This window comes from Astyanax mexicanus, chromosome 15, assembly GCF_023375975.1.
Source record: "Astyanax mexicanus isolate ESR-SI-001 chromosome 15, AstMex3_surface, whole genome shotgun sequence".
In the NCBI taxonomy this organism is placed as follows: domain Eukaryota; kingdom Metazoa; phylum Chordata; class Actinopteri; order Characiformes; family Acestrorhamphidae; genus Astyanax; species Astyanax mexicanus.
The window spans coordinates 9,556,502-9,572,812 of record NC_064422.1 but is presented as its reverse complement, the minus strand read 5'-3'; the positions used below and the strand labels follow the sequence as shown (position 1 = coordinate 9,572,812).

General features: G+C 41.7%; 2 protein-coding genes across 13 annotated transcripts in view; one reads left to right on the top strand and one right to left on the bottom strand.

Moving 5' to 3' along the window:
• The window catches only part of tanc2b (tetratricopeptide repeat, ankyrin repeat and coiled-coil containing 2b), a 156,932-nt gene extending 145,543 nt beyond the window's left edge, over window positions 1-11,389 (top strand). For 5 of the 7 annotated variants that reach the window (XM_049465184.1, XM_049465183.1, XM_049465181.1 and 2 more), the window contains 10 exons: window positions 151-244; window positions 323-456; window positions 719-842; window positions 1,161-1,336; window positions 1,419-1,551; window positions 2,727-2,759; window positions 4,748-4,839; window positions 4,936-5,082; window positions 5,938-6,038; window positions 6,871-11,389. In XM_049465184.1, coding sequence (XP_049321141.1) covers window positions 151-244; window positions 323-456; window positions 719-842; window positions 1,161-1,336; window positions 1,419-1,551; window positions 2,727-2,759; window positions 4,748-4,839; window positions 4,936-5,082; window positions 5,938-6,038; window positions 6,871-8,944 — 3,108 coding nt within the window. In that variant the 3' untranslated portion in view covers window positions 8,945-11,389. The remainder of the gene's footprint in view (window positions 1-150; window positions 245-322; window positions 457-718; window positions 843-1,160; window positions 1,337-1,418; window positions 1,552-2,726; window positions 2,760-4,747; window positions 4,840-4,935; window positions 5,083-5,937; window positions 6,039-6,870) is intronic. The other 2 variants (XM_049465187.1, XM_049465182.1) reach the window with 1 other exon arrangement.
• The window catches only part of g6pc3 (glucose-6-phosphatase catalytic subunit 3), a 28,063-nt gene that overhangs the window by 4,486 nt on the left and 7,266 nt on the right, over window positions 1-16,311 (bottom strand). Inside the window, exons 5-11 of one of the 6 annotated variants that reach the window (XR_007424572.1) lie at window positions 15,953-16,094; window positions 13,068-13,223; window positions 10,662-10,740; window positions 2,014-2,074; window positions 707-1,355; window positions 330-535; window positions 176-228 (exon numbers count right to left, since the gene is read on the bottom strand). Coding sequence is in view for 2 of the 6 variants with exons in the window: in XM_007239745.4 (XP_007239807.3) it covers window positions 13,956-14,298; window positions 15,953-16,094 (485 nt within the window). In the remaining 4 variants the exon portion in view is untranslated. Of the gene's footprint in view, window positions 1-175; window positions 229-305; window positions 536-706; window positions 2,075-4,683; window positions 5,098-10,661; window positions 10,741-13,067; window positions 13,224-13,566; window positions 14,299-15,952; window positions 16,095-16,311 lie in introns of those variants that run through there. The other 5 variants (XR_007424574.1, XR_007424575.1, XR_007424573.1 and 2 more) reach the window with 5 other exon arrangements.

The window sequence follows — 16,311 nt, the reverse complement described above, 5'->3', positions numbered from 1 at the left end:
TCACTTCTCAAAATAACTGTCTTAACCACACACAATACTGTCGTTAATCATTTTATTTGCCTTTATACTTGTATTATGCTTTGTCTTTTTGTTTTCTTTTGGTTATTATTTATTCATTGTCTTTTCTATTCTACATTTTCTCTTTCTCAGATTGTGTCCTACCTGCTAGACCTACCTGAGAAGGACGAAGAGGAGACTGAACGTGCTCAGATTAATAACTATGACTCTCTGTGGGGGGAGACAGGTAGGCTGAGTTATTACAGAGCTGTCTCACATAGCGTTGTGTCTTTAAAACAGTGACTGACCGATGTCTCGTCCACAGCGCTGACCGCAGCAGCAGGGCGGGGGAAGCTGGACGTTTGCAGGCTGCTGTTGGAGCAGGGCTCTGCTGTGGCTCAACCAAACCGCCGGGGACTGGTGCCTCTCTTCAGTGCTGTTCGTCAGGGACACTGGAAGGTATGGAACCTCCAACAGGATGCTAGGGTCCCCTTAGTACATATTTTTTGGACAGGGGTTTTGATTGAATGATGAGAAGCTGAAATAAAAACAAGCTGAAATTAATTAGGAGTAATGAGGCTATTTTTTTAAATAAAATGTAAGGAGTAGAAAGTCTAGATAATGGTGTGAGAATGTATTTGTACTTACTATACAATACATTACATTATTTGTCACCTCAACTGAATTTTGTATCCTCACTATTCCTTACCTTCTCCTGCAGATTGTGGATTTGTTGCTGACTCATGGGGCAGACGTAAACCAGGCAGATAAGCAGGGTCGGACCCCTCTCATGATGGCTGCTTCAGAGGGTCATGTAGAGACAGTGGAGTACCTTTTGGCTCAAGGTAAAACGCACAGCAATGATAGCTTATGATTTTTACTGAGCTCATTTTTTTTTAAAGAGTGATTGATCTAAATGTATATGTTTGTTTATACTACATAGAATTTACCTGTTTGTGTGTATTTACTATAGTTCTCTTCCACATATTGTAAATGGTAGAAATTACAAATAGATCTTAACACTACTGATGGGTATGCACTGATAAGGAAACTTATCAATGCAGTAAAATCTGTAAAATGCATTATTTAGCCTAAAGTGTCTATAATACCTAAAAGCATGTCTGATGCTGGTCTCATCACAACTTCTTCACACTACTCTGCAGGTGCATCAATGCCTCTAATGGATAAGGAGGGGCTCACTGCTTTAAGCTGGGCGTGTCTAAAAGGGCACTTGCCTGTTGTCCGCTCTCTGGTGGAGAGGGGCGCGGCCACTGACCACGCTGACAAGAATGGACGCACACCCCTTGACCTGGCAGCCTTTTATGGAGATGCTGATGTAGTGAGTGCCTCATGCAGAACTGTAATAATTAAAGAGAATCACACGCTGTGGCCAGTTTATGAGAAAAGCGTTTCTGTCTCAGGTGCAGTTCCTGGTGGATCAGGGGGCGCTGATTGAGCACGTGGACTACAGTGGGATGCGGCCATTGGACCGGGCTGTGGGCTGCAGGAACACTTCCGTGGTGGTGGCCCTCCTTAAGAAAGGAGCTAAGATCGGTATGTGTGAGCCACGGGCCTGAATCTGCAATGAATAACCTTACCGTAAATCTTAGAGAACTCGTGTTTTGCAATGACCCAAAGCTGCTGTTGTGTCTCTGCTGCCCCCTACAGTCTGCAGAGCGTAACTGCAGGTGTCTCTGTGTGTGTCTGTAGTTCAGCCCCTTACTGTTACTGTAATGCAGCTTCTGTGGTTCTGATGCAGCTGTATGTGGTTTCTCTCTGTATCAAGTCTGCATCCCAGAGTCTGAGGAACCGCTGTGTGTTTTATCTTTTTGATGATTTGTTTGTCTCACTGTCTGCTGTCTCTCTCTCTCTCTTTTTGACACTTCAGGGATTTTTATAATGAAGCTAGACTTATAGAAGTGAGCTAAAATCTTGCTTAACTTAGGGTGTAACTATCTACCGGGATTAAAAAGGAAGTGTTTGGTAAAACATACAATGTGCACAATTTCCTCTTACCTCAGATGTATTCAGGAGTGCGAGATAGGAGTTTGTAAAATAGAATGGCTTCAATGTAAACCTGACAATACAAGAAAAGACAACCATATTTATCATACACAGATGGAATATGGCCTTGCCTTTGTCTTGGGTCAGTCTTGCTCTCATTATGACTTTTGTGACTTGGAAGTGCTCTTGACCTCTCGACAAAGATTGTCTTTACTACAGTTTATAGTATTAGTTTACAGGTTTGAGGAAAGTGTGAGACGATTCAGGCACACAGTTAGCACAGTGATAGTAATGTCTTGTAAAAGGAAAATTCTGTACATTAGATTTATTTTGCTGAACAATCTATTTAAGCAGCAAGTTTAGATGTGCCTTATGTTTCCTAGCTCTTTCTCTCTCTCTTTATATGGTCGCTATGTTAAAGGTGGTTGTCACGGTGCTGCTGTTTGTTATTTTGTCGTTTGTTTGTTTCTTTCTTTCTCTTTCTTTGGCTGGAGCTGTTGTTCCCTGCCTCTCACTGCTGCTTCTTTTTGTGTTCCTTCTCCCACTCCTCCACAACCACCATCATTTCTCCCCCTCTCCTCTCCCTCTCTCTCTCTCTTTCACTCACCTACACACCCACACACCTCTCTCTTCCTCTCTCCTCTGATTGTGCCGCTCACACCATCACACTCCTCCTCACCCTCGCTCCTGCCCTTTGACCTGTGCACCCTGACCTCCGGCCGCAGGATGTCAGACGTTGCCGAGTCGGCACAGAGGAGGTAACGCTCACAGTCGGGAAGTCCACGCCTCATATCTCAGCAGGCTTTCTGACAGCTCTCTCCTCCTCAGTGTTTTCTGTGACCCTGTTTCTGTTCATGTCTTTGGTGGCTGGTGGGATTAGGCTTTGCTGTAACCAGACCCCCCCTCAAAACTGACCTATCCAGACTCCGCCCACAAATCCATTCTTTCTACACTGCAAAAAAAGATGTTTTATGCTACTTCTATACAAAACATCTCATTTATGTTTACTGTTTTTAAAAAGTTTTCAGATATTTCATATATGAATACTATATATGAATATATGAATATATATATGTAATATTTCATAGTCCAAATGCTCATTTCTACAACATTAGTGGTGGTGGTAAATTACTCAGCTGTGGTTATCAACCTTACTAAAGCTCAGTGATTACCCGTTTAGCAGAAAAATGGCCAACTCACCCATTTTCATGGTTGCAGCACACTGGTTGCATGCTGTTCTTGTTGTCTATACCCAGCAACCTGAACAAGAACTGTCAGTGCTCAGCCTGTTTCCTAATATGAAACACTGACGAAACAGCCTGATTGAGTTTTTACAGTAAATATATAATCCTAAATGGTCCTTTAAGAAATTATGCTCAAAATCATAGCAGGTTGTATTTTTCAAAAATTATATTGTTATATTTGCTGCATAAAATGGATGAGACTAAAATCTCTAAGATAAACATGTATAAATAGATTTAAATCACCAGTTAGAAAGATGATGTGGGCAGAGCCTGGATAAATCAATAGCCATTAAGATTAATAATGATTTTGCTCCACCAGTGTTCTTTTAAATGATGTGATGATTAAATGAGTTAGTTATCGCTTTATTTGGGTGGTCTATTATAGATGCCTCATTGATACCTCAACTAACATTCAACTGAATGTCTATTAAATGCAGCTTAACACTATGTTAAAAATAACCAACCTTACACCTAAGCCTAAATGTAACCTTGAAACTTTAAAATGTAAAAACATTAGCGTTGAGTTCAAAGTTGGATGTAGGGTTACATTCAGTATAGAATCATTTACTTTCACAATGCGTTTAATAGACACAAAGTTGAATGTTAGTTGAGCATCTATGAGGCATCTCTAATTGACCCTCCCAACAAAAGTGATAGCAAAAAGAATATTGCTTACCTATTATGCTGTAATTATTAAAAATGCTGTTTTACTGCTAAACAGTCATAGCAAACCTAAACTTTCTGTTTTAATATAAAAAAACACATCAAATAACAAACATGTCTTATCAAACAAGATTTTTGATTTTTGGCTAAAAAAGGAAAAGTTACCTTTAAAGCTGTAAAAGTAGCAGTGTAAGTATCCAAGCTGGCTTGCTTGCACTGTTTGCAGTAACAGCACTGGAATGAGCTGAGAGTTTTTTGGGGGTCTTCAAGTTAAAGCAAAGCTTTAAATCCAATCCACCACAAATGTTAAGTCTGTCTGCAGTCCATCTGTCTGCCTGTCAAAGCTGTGTTCATTTGCTGATTCCTTTGTTTCAGTTTAAGTGACTGTCTCTGAGGATGACGCAGGAAAACGTCTCCTTTTAGGACTTGAGCTGAAACTGCATCCACCTTTTGAATCCATGCTTTGTTTGTTTTTGTTTTTAAAGAGAATGTTTCCCCTCTTGTCATTTTTCAGTGTTTCCTTGGTCTTTAGGTATGATGTACCCTTTTGTTCATTGTTTTTGTCCTTGATGTTGTTTCCACTTTGTACTGCTACGATTCATGAGTAAGGTGTTTTTATCCATGATGAACAGTGTCCTCAATACAGTTAAAGGTCACAGAGGAAAAGTGGCTGTGTGCAGAAGACATCTGTCTCTTTCCCTCATCTTGTGTCTGGCTGTCCCTCTATATGGTCGTCCATGTTGTCCAGAGCACCCTGCACTGTCTCTCCTCCCTTCCTTTCAATCCCTATGTTACCTGTGTTCTTCATTTTTACCCATCATGCATCCTGTTGACCCTAGGTCCAGCAACGTGGGCGATGGCGACCTCCAAACCAGACATCATGATCATCCTGCTGAGAAAACTCATCGAGGAGGGGGACGGTTTCTATAAGGTCTGTTTCCGGTATTTACTGCTACTGTATTCAGTGTGATGGGAGGGTTGTTAATGTAATGTCCCTGTGTTTAAACACTGTATTTGTGTCGTACAGAAAGGGAAAGTGAAGGAGGCCGCCCAGCGTTATCAGTACGCTTTGAAGAAGTTCCCGCGTGAAGGCTTCAGTGAAGACTTAAAGACCTTCCGAGAACTCAAAGTATCTCTGTTCCTCAACCTGTCTCGCTGCCGTCGGAAAACGAACGTGAGTTTAACTTGTCTTTATAGGGGAAAAAAAAAACATTAAAAAAACAATAATTACAGGTCATAAAAGTAAGACATTACTAGAAAATTAAATAATAAATTAATTAAACTTAAGTTCAAATACAAATTAAGCAGTGTTCAAATACATCTCCTACACTGCCTGAGGACTAATAAACTAGTAATTTGTTAGGTTGAACCTATATCACCCTTGCACTTTTCCACTGGAGTAATCTGTAGAAGAATTACTACTGTTAAACTTACTTTAATATAAGTTTCCTCAACAGCACTTTGAAAGACACATTGCTGGTTATTGGCAAAGCTTGATTGCTCTTGTTGTCTTTTTTCACATAAGGCTAAACTGGTTTGGATGGATTTTTTTGTCTCTTAATAAATGAATCATTTAAAAACGATCTGTCTGATATTAAAGTTTGTTTGATAATATGAAAAAAAATATAAGATGAAAGCATGACAAAAAGGCAAAAACAAAATAAATCTGTAGGGGGACAAATAGGTTTCTCACCGCACTGTATATTATAAGATGGGATATGCTACTCTGATATTATAAGACTAATAAACAAGACAAATGAAAAATGACCAACCAGATCAGTTAAGGTTAATATGGCAGAGTACATGCAGTTTCGCATTCAGGCAAATTAAATTCCACACCCGGGGATATAGTGGAGTACAGATATGAACTTCCTCCTCTGAGGAAGCTGCACTGTAGACAACCCCTCAAGGGCCAATTAAATGGCGTCCCAATAGCATGATATAGCAAGCAGTGCTTCAACATGGAAGACGAGGAGAAAATGTTTAATGTCAATAAATAACTGACTTTCTGTTTCTTTTCTCCTCTAAGGACTTTGGGATGGCGGAAGAGTTTGCTACCAAAGCTCTAGAGCTGAAACCCAAATCGTACGAGGCTTACTACGCTAGAGCCCGTGCTAAACGCAGCAGCAGGTAAGACAGTGGTCCATGTTGTACACTGCCGGTCAAAAGTTTTAGAACATCCCTTTTTTCTCATTTAAGCTCTTCAGATCCAGTCAATACCTAAAAATAATACAAAATCCAGTGTACACAATTTTGCAGTAAACTGCCAGGGCAAACATGAACAATAAATTAAAGCAAATTCTTTTTAGCAAACAAGTCATTGTTTAACAGCTTACAGCTGGTAAGTAGCAATGGAAATAAATTGAGCTTGGATTAAAAAAAGTCAATTTACAAAGTCCTTATCTGTAGTAAAGCAGTGCTGGAACAGATGGTGTTACTGCTGTTACTTTCTACTGCAGAATTCACACCCTCATCATCATCATAATAACTAAATAAAGACACAGAAACACAGAGAACTCTAACTATTAAAAGTAGATGTCTTTTCTTTAGAGAAATTACAGATGATGCCAGAGAGCGGTGAGTACTGTTTCCTAAACCTTCAAAAGACTCTTAGAAACTGGAGAAAACTGCTACAGGAAGAGTCACTTCTGGCTGACCCACATGGAAACAGCAGCTTTAGCCTTTAGCTGAGATTAACATGATTGAACTGCGTCTCAGTTTCAGCAGTAAAGAGAAGAATTAGAGGTCTTGACATGTGAAAAAAAGCAGTAATAGTCATTGCTTAGATGAGAAAAAATGGCTTATCTGGGCCATAAAGCAGTGCTACTGAACTACTAAACAATAGGGGTGTTCTAAAACTTTTGACCTGTAACGTGCAAGATATATTCCGATTTTTATTTAGAGTCGTAATCACGTTATTGTGATTTCATCCTGTTCCTGCATTTCATTCTCTGCCCTGCAGGCAGTTTGCTGAAGCTCAAGAGGACCTCAGGGAAGCCATAAAGTTGTGTCCCAATAACCGAGAGATCGTGCGGCTCCTGCAGCGTGTCGAGGAAGAGTGCCGGCAAGTCACCCAGACAGAAGAGCCGGAGCTCGAGCCCCCACCGTCCCCTCCTCCTTCTCCTTTACCTGTGGAAGAGGACGAGGAGCCCCCTCGTCACACCCCTCCCCCGGAACCACGGCTGGATGACATGGAACCAGTTCAGGATCTGTTCGAGGACGACAACTTCCTAGAACAGGAGCTGGAGGGAGTGTCCATTGGCCTTCCCCCAGAACCACGTGTTAACCCATCGAGCCTGCCTATCATACACAGCCCTCCCCTCTCTCCTGTCCCTCACGAGGCTGCCTACCTAACAGGAGGCCAGGAATTTGATTTCCACCCCAGCTCAACCTCAATGTCATCCCCAACTCATCAGAGCTACCAGTCCACCTCACCATGCATCTCACCTACACACCAGAACTCCTATTACTGCCACAGTCCTCCACACACCTCTCCAGCCCACCAGGCCTCCTACCGCTTCAGCCCTCCTCCTATGGGTGGTGGGGGTCAGGGGATGGATTACCAGAGTCCACCACCTTCCCCTCTTCGGCGTGGAACCCCATACAGAGCCAGCCCACCCATGGAGAGCGTATGTCTCTACCGTTCCCAGTCGGGGTCTCCAGTGCGCTACCAGCAGGAGCCTTTGCCCAGCCGCCCCAAGTCACCCCTGTCCAAGATGAGCAGTCAGCGCTCCTTTCAGCTCCAGTCCCAGCCATCCCAATGTTCACAGTCCTCTCAGCACCATCAGGCTCAGGGGCACCGGCTGCAGCCCTCTGTGGCTCAGATTGTGCGCACCAGCCAGCCTGGGACCGGAGTCTACGGCCAGCTGGCCCACCCACTCAGCAGCAGATACCAAGGCAGCTCCATGGATGTTGACCGGGAGAGGGAGCGTGAAGCCCGGCTGGTGTACCAGCCTTCCCTGGATGGAAGGTCCATGTCTCAGGTGCAGTCAAGCCTGAGTGTGGGTGCCCTTTGCCAACACGACAGGCGTGGAGGACCCGGTGGAGTCCTTGAGTCAAGTGTGGGAAAAGACGAAGCCCCTCAACGTCCAGCTTCAGCTTACCGCTCTACGACTGGCGGCCCAGGAGGCATGCGCTTCAGTCAGACACCCCAGATAAGCCGCAGCCAGTCGGCGGCTTACTACCCAGTCTCCAAACATGAGCTGGAGAGAGCTGTGGCAGCATCCTCTATGCCCCCATGTCAGCTAGGCTCACCTGAGATTCCACACCTGGTGCGTAGGCCCATCAGTGCCAACACAGGAGATCTGAAGCAGCACGTGCCCACCCCTAGACCCCTCATCCACTCTCAGAGCGTGGGTCTGCGTTTCTCTCCCTCCAGCAGCAACATCTCCTCAGGCTCCAGCTCTAACTTAGGTCCCGGCTTCAGGCCATCCTCCTCCATGGCCCAGATGGAGATTCCGCTGCAGGTGGCGTACGAGCGCAGCTTTGACGAGCCGTCCTCGCTCTCACCCTCGCAGGGTGGCCTGTACCCCAGCGAGCCTGCCCGCTCCAGGACCACACCCTTCATGGGCATCATCGACAAGACGGCACGGACTCAGCAGCAGTACCTGCACCAGCCATCGCGTGCCTGGCCTGTGACGCCCCTGGACAATGTCATCACCAGCCCCACGTCACCCGGGAACCTGATACACCAGGCATCCACCGCTTCTTCCTACAGCCCGCCCACCTCGCTAGGCAACATCGCCTACTACAACAAGACCAACAATGCACAAAATGGCCACATGCTGGAGGATGAGTACTACGTCCAGCCGCAGCCCTCCTCTCTGGGGAAGCTGGCTAACGGAGGAGCCCGTGACCGGGATCTGTTAGAGCGGGTTAGCCAGGTGCCCACGTACCAGGATGTGAAGGTGGCACGGACGATGCCTGTTGCACAAGCGTACCAGGAAAACATGTACCGCCAGCTCTCGCGCGATGCCCGGCAAGGCCCCACCTCGCCCATCAAACCAAAGAGACCTTTTGTGGAGTCAAATGTGTAACTAGGCCAGTGCGGCGTGAAAAGAGTGTGTGAGGAAGAGAGTGAGTGAATGAGTAAATGAGTATAAGTTGGCGTGTTGTTGTGACCTGGTGGGTTAAGGTAAAAACAGGCAATTAAAACAAGTCAGTATTTAAAACTCTACCAAACCAGGGAGGGTAACGTTGATGCATTGCAGCTTCGTAGAGGATATCGCTAATACAGCTCTGATCTGTGCCTATTTCAGATATATTTGGGGCATAAGCTTGTTTTAGTATTGAGGTTACATTTTAGCACTAGAGCGAATGACTGGGATTTTACAATTCCTTGAATATGATACTAACTACTGAATGTTCTTTACAGCTCTGCACATTATGTGAAAGCACATTACTGAACCTTCCATGAATCAAAGCCACAAGCACTCGCACGCACAGATTGAGGAAGTGTGTGTGTGTTGCAGTTCTTACCCAGTGTGAATGAGTGAGAGAGAGAGAGAGAGAGAGAGAGAGAGAAAGAGAGTGTCTAAAGTGGACAGGACTGCACGAGTCAGGGACTCTTTGTGAATCTGCGTGCGCTCAACTCCTTCCCTCGCTCCGCTAGTTGATTCAGAACAGGACTGCTAGACCTTCCACGCTAAAAAGCGCCGGATTACTCAACGCTTATGTCTTATAAAGGAGACAACCTCGTAAACAGTCAGAAATAACTAAACCACTAAGCTGTAGTTGCAGAAGGAAAACAAAGGAATATTTATAACAGAGGTAGATTATGTATAGAAATATCAAAATATGAACAGTTTCTGTGTTTGTTTTATTTTGGGTTGTCTTTATTTTTGTATCTTTTTTTTTTTTTTGAGAAATGGTACCTAATATTTTGGGTAAATGCAGATTCAAAGTTTATGGATTTAGAGAGGGGAATGTACAATCCTTTCCTCATCCAGGTTGAGCCTTGATTTACACATGAATATCTTACGATTAACATTTAAAGTGTTTTAGTACTAGATAAATCAGTTTGAATGTTTGAGTTTCAGTGTGAACTGAAGTGATCTTTCTGAACTGGAAAATGAACAGTTTAAGAGGTGTCTAAATAATTATCTCTAAATGTGAGGAGTTATCTCACTGGGTCAAAAGGTTGTACATGCCTCCCTCCTCAACGCTTCAGGGGAGTAAAAGATAGTAGTTAAAAATAGTACAAGTTTTTTTTTTTTTTTTTCTAACAGTTACTGTATTGTTCTCAGATATGAAAAGCATTAGTATATTTAGCTACAGTATTTGTTTTAACTTTTAAACCTTTTAAGTAACATTCTGAATTCCTTTTTTTGCTGCACTGTCTGCCTGTGAAAGTTCTGAAGAAAGAGAGCACTTTATTAATTTCATGCTGATGATTGTGAATCATTTTTTGGGTGGGGTGGGATTGATGTGGGTATACAATGAAAACACTAACATACAGTAAACACTGGAAAATTATTTGTGAATTAGGTGTCCTACTAGAAAAAAAAAAAACTAAATAGCAGTTCTTGTGGTGCAATTCTGATTTTTTTTCTTTTTTTCTGAGCAAATGAATAAGCAGTAATTTAAAAAGAGCGAAACTATGTTTTTAAAAAGATATGAAAACGTGTATATAATAGCCTTTATAGAGCGCATTGTATTTGCTGTACATACTAGCCAAATGTGTTTATGCATATGAATGAATTCATAACCCTCTTATAACTAATTCTTCAGTGTTCCAGGGTTAAAGCTACTGACCTGAAAGAAAGACAGAACTGCAGAACAGCAGCTTGAGACAGAGCACAGGTGACCAGGGTTCAGTAGCACCTTTACACTCCTGAAAAAGACAGATTGGAAGGAGGAAGTGTATTACTGTATTACTCATTATTTCCATAAAGAGACAGAGCTCTGCAGTGGAACGCAATACAGCCAATCTTCAGTGTTCAAACGGTTGAATCCTTGGTCAGGTGTTCAGTAATAGATTATATAGACAGTCGAGGTATTTCTGCTGATATCCCGAACCCTAATTTTAAAGACTCGCCAGAATCAAGAGGTGCCTAACTGTTCGTTTGGGGAGAGGAAGAGATATTTAGAATCAAGGGAACAGACTCTTACCGCTGGTCTCTTAAGACAGGAGAGTTTTTGCAGTGTAGATTATTTTGCTGTAAATACAGATGCATGTTTTCTCCACCCGTGAGCTGACGCGTGCAGGCCGCCGTGATCTTTATCTGAAGTGAGAGGACGAATGAAGTCAGTGCCCAAATAATTCATTCCACCCTCTCTCACCGCTCCAAACATTAATCAACAAACACTGCTGACCTCTGAAGGGTTGAACCGTCTGTTTTCCTTTCTTTTTATTTCTGCCTTTGAGTTCATTTTAATGTACTTGCTTGCTGAGCTGAGTTCTCTTGTCTGTAAATGTGAGCTTTCAGAGCGCTGTGACAAAGTTCAATGACGACAATAAAACAGAATGTGTTTTTATCATATCGGGGACTAATTATTAAACGAGTGTGGTGGCACTTTAGAATAATGAATGTATTGTTCTGCAGCCTCCCGGAAGTTCACATCTGAGGCTTCGTTTATTACATTTAAGCTGCTGAAATTGTTCAGCAGTGTTTCAATAATTGCACCCTTGGTTCTGAAATCATTTGGAAGGCGACATAATATATAATTAAAGCGTGATCATTAAAGTTATGGATGTGAAACACTGTCATGCTCTTGGTACTCTCTGTAACTGGTTCAGATTTAAGCTAATAACTGAGAACACTATGCAGATGCTTTTTAAAACCTTTGCCTTCACTATTCATAATGGGACACTACACACACACTGACACATTGTGCCCGCCAAGTACTAAAAGTAATGAACAAATCCAGCAGAGGAAGTGGATTAAGTATAATACGACCGCAAATCAGTAATAAATGGGATAGCGTAGAAAATGGGCAAACATTTGTCAAACACTGCACTACATACATATACAAATATGCCATTTTTAACTTTACTGTGTAAAAAAGAAGCCGTATATTAAGCAAGTTCAGAAATGGCTTCTCTGGGCTCTGAGGCACTTGAAACTATTTTTGCACCATTTGGTGTTATAATTTTCTGTGAGGGATCTTTATCAATACTTTTACTATAGGCCCTACAATCTTGTGATGTAGGCTAGGGTTTTACCACAATTTGGCTAGAAAATTAGAAGATGCAAGCAGAGGACCTAAAGAAACTACCAGCGGAAATGCAGAGGAACGGTATGTCCTGGTTCCCTAAGCAGATGGTTGTGTTTAATCGAGCATAAGTGCCTCTGCACTGACTGTCACACAGCTGTAGACATTCCTTAAAAACAGGCTTTTTGTAGCTTGACTAGTCTGGCTCCTTTTTGCTCTTTTTGCCATTACTGACTCAGTATTGTTTTTTTGAATGTGCAAGACTAACACATCTCCTGGAGGAACCAGTGTAAAGAGTTTTAAACAGCAATAACTGGATATCCCTCTCAAGAGCACATATAGCCCATAAAGTGAATAGCTACCAACACAGCAAATACAGATTATTTTATCTTGACAGACAAAAAATCATCACAATACATTATAAATGCTCTGCACAATTAAGTATTATATATCCAGTGCTTGGAAAGGTGAATGTGGCATCTGTCCTCTCCCTCGATTGTTATTGACAATTTGCAAACGAAATAAGCCTCGAAAATACTAAACCATCTTTGCGAGTATCTCATATGGTCACTGGGAATCCCTGCTAATCTATTAACTGCTAAACTTACCTTAGGCCACAAAGGTAAAACCCCAATTTAAATAAAAAATGATGAAACTGTCTAAGTTTCATAGTTTCCTTTTTGCTTTTCAAATAATATTTTGCTACATGTTACATAAATAACATTTTAAATTAAGGTTAAATAATATTATAGCCATCATAATCTCAACATCTCTGTTTAAAAACTTCCTCCTCTAATTGTATCAATTTGTCCCTCTTATCCTTACCCAATCTCACATTTCTCTTTTGGTCTAAAAAGTTGGTCTGATTTAAAATAAAAACTTACAGGCTTAAAGACTTATTAAATCTTAACACCAGTGCTTTGTTGGGTCAAAGTCAAGCCATAACCACTATAATACAATAATATAACACTTTAATATTTGTATGTCAAATTTCATGGGACTGACCTGTGGGATATGCATGTGGGGCCTCTTGCATTGAATGTGGGAGTGATTTCTGCCAGGGTCTGTTCACACATGCTGGTCACGACAATTACCATCGGCTGCGCTGTCCATTTTGTGAGGAAATGCCTTCTGTGATTTACTCCCGCTACACATGCAACACTGTGGATAGAGGAAAATTTGAATGCCTGCACAACTTCAGAAATGTAAATACAGAAATGGACAGCTCAGATTTTTGGAAATGTGTACGACTACTTATAATACTATTTATTATGCCACATCTCATGGCAAAAAAAAATATAAAGAGTTTTAACACCCCTAACCAGATACCCCCCTTAAGAGCACACCTTATATATTTACAGATTGATGTTGAATGTCTGCACAACTCTAGCATGATAAATCTCTCTTTCATTCATTACACACTGGTCAGTGTTCAACCTTACTCACAATTAAAAATTCACGCAAATACTACTGGGATCCTTTAAAGAGCTTCCTAGTGTAGATGTTACTTACAATGGTATTGTTTATTTGCAGTTATAGATGTCATACAGATCACATAGTGCATTTATTTTATACAGTAAAAGTTGAAGATCTGATGAACAGCAATGAAACCTGAGTAAATGAGGGGAGATGGCCTGAAACAGCAGACCTGCAGAATGAACTCACCACAAAAACAACAGCTACCACACTTCACTGTTCTGGTATATATTATACTGTGACATTAGGAACCACTGACCCAGAGCCAAGAAGCATGTGGAATGCACTGGAATGTTCTTAACATGAACTCACTATACAGTCAGAAACCTTTTAGCTTCTGCTAAAACAAGTCTTTATCAAAACAGTCCTAAAACCAACAATGAATGTTTGGTCGAGCAATAAGTTAAATGGAGGGTTTTAGTCTTTTTTGGGTTTGGCTGTGAGGAGATGCACGAATCCCGGCACCACCACCATCACCACCTGTGGCACGATGGTGTATTTGAGGAAGAAGAGGGAGTAAAAGAGCAGGGCTGGTACGGTGGGCAGAGGAAATCTGCTGATGTGGAAGAGGGCCATGGAAGCGAGGGCCAGGCAGAGGGTCCTTGGTATCCAGGGAAGATCCCATCCTCCTGGCTTCCAGTACTGGGCGAGTCCCAGGCCCAGTAAAGATCCGGCGTCGCGGTTCAGGGAGGAGAAAGGAGCCGTTTCCAATCGAACCCACTCGGACTTTAAGCACCATCGTTTAGCCAGAGAAATGGACCTGGGGGCAGGAGTGGCCAAAGTGAGGATGTGTTAGGATACGTGTCCACTAGCACTTTTCTACAGCGTATTCTGCCATGCTGGATCTCTTGGTTCATTGTGTGGGCGTGTCCGTGACGTTTTGAATTTAAATAAAGCAACAGAAGCAGGCAATCATAAGTGTAAGATTTTTCATTTTTAAAATCAACATCATTGTAATCTATAGTTCTTTTATACACACACACACACACATTTAGGGATAAATATTATAGTTTATATTTACTGCTTTACATCACTGAATTAGAGGTCTCTGAAGAAAGACAGGATTTGGGCTCTTGCTCATGAATATTCATACATGCAAACATATCGTCTCCGATTGGCTAACAGCACTGCAGCAGAGAACGCCTACCTGCCTTCCCCCACAGTCAAGTTACAGCTCTAAAACTCAAAGAACAATCTTTTTTTTAGAGATGCAGCCTTAGTTAAAGATACAGCACAGAGAGCTAGATAAAGGTAATCCATTAACTTCTCTTAACGCCAGACTCGAGCGACCCCGCAGCTGAGAAATGTTATTAATGCCGCGATGCGCGTGCAAGTAGAGACTGCAGAAGCAGATTCAGATGAATAAAGTTGAGCTCTGCTGAACTTTTTAGCCGAATAGTGAGGCTACGTTCAACGCATTGCAACTCAGCATGCACCGCAGTATGCGGCGGCTCTCATCACTGAAACGAATAGGATGTGTTAATGCTTAAAAGCTAGTGGACACGTATCGTTATCATCATCATAGTGTATGATGCATGCGATCAAAAGAACTGTAGTGCATGGATCAGGCAAGTCAGATTTACACAACCAATCTAACATTTTTGAACACCACCAGTGTTCATGTGATCTATTGTTGTAAATTGTTCTTGATCTTTAAAGCTTATTTGACTTCCATTGCTTTATCAGCTGTATGTGGTTCTTTTTTTAAAATATATATTTTTACCATTTTACAATTTATTACTTAATTATTTTCTCAAAAGACATAAAAAAGTACATTTCTACAATCTAGGTAACCAGACTTTGTAGAAATTCTGGTTAGGGTCAACTAAAGGTCCAGAAAAGTCCAAGTCCAAACAAAAGTTCATATTTTTGTGACACTGGATACATTTAATTGTGTTAGTTTTGGTTTTAGACTTATAGGGTTTATAGGGTGGTTTGTAGATAGGTGCACACCAGACTATGGCATGTGGTCATTTCTGCGTGTTGCTTTTCCAGGTCTGGTGCCAAATTCTGCCTCCCTTTTAGAATCAGACTTTAAGTTCCCAGACTTTAAGTCATTTTAGACTAAGAGTAAATGGTAGTTTACAGATTCCTTTTATTTTACCTCATAAATATGGGTTAATCTACAGTTACAGTAGATGCAGGAATCACCAGATTAATGTTATGTTTTTAGTATGAAAATAAGCTGTGGAACTGAAATGGTTTCTCAATACATTCAGCTCAATGAGTATGTTTTTATACATAAAGAGAAATCTGTGTAATCCTTTAAAATGTTCTATAAACTCACATACAAACAGTTCTTTATGGAACCCAATGTGGTTCTTCCCTAGACTTAAATAATCCTCTGCAGAATCTTTATATTTACAAGTGATGGGCTGTGTGAAAATCTGTAGTTCAGATTTACCAGGACCTACCAGGAAAGGTCGATTCCTAAATTTTCCAATCCAGCGTACATAAGCAGTGCTCCAAACAGCAGAGCCATGCTGGAGCACAGGAAGAACTGCAGGTGGCGAGACTCAGGCACTGTGCGGTTTAGAAGCACTCCCAGGATCACACCTGGGAAAACAGAAATTAAAATACCAGCAATTAAACCCTGAACAACAGTCAAGTGTCTTTCTTTTCTGCTGCATTTTTAAATGATTAACTGTATTAAAAAAATCTGGTACCACTTTAAAATAAGACTACCTTTATAAAGGGTTTATAAATGGTTCACATTTAGTTTATTAATGGTTGCTAATTAGGTTGTAAATGCCTTGAAAATCATTAATAATCA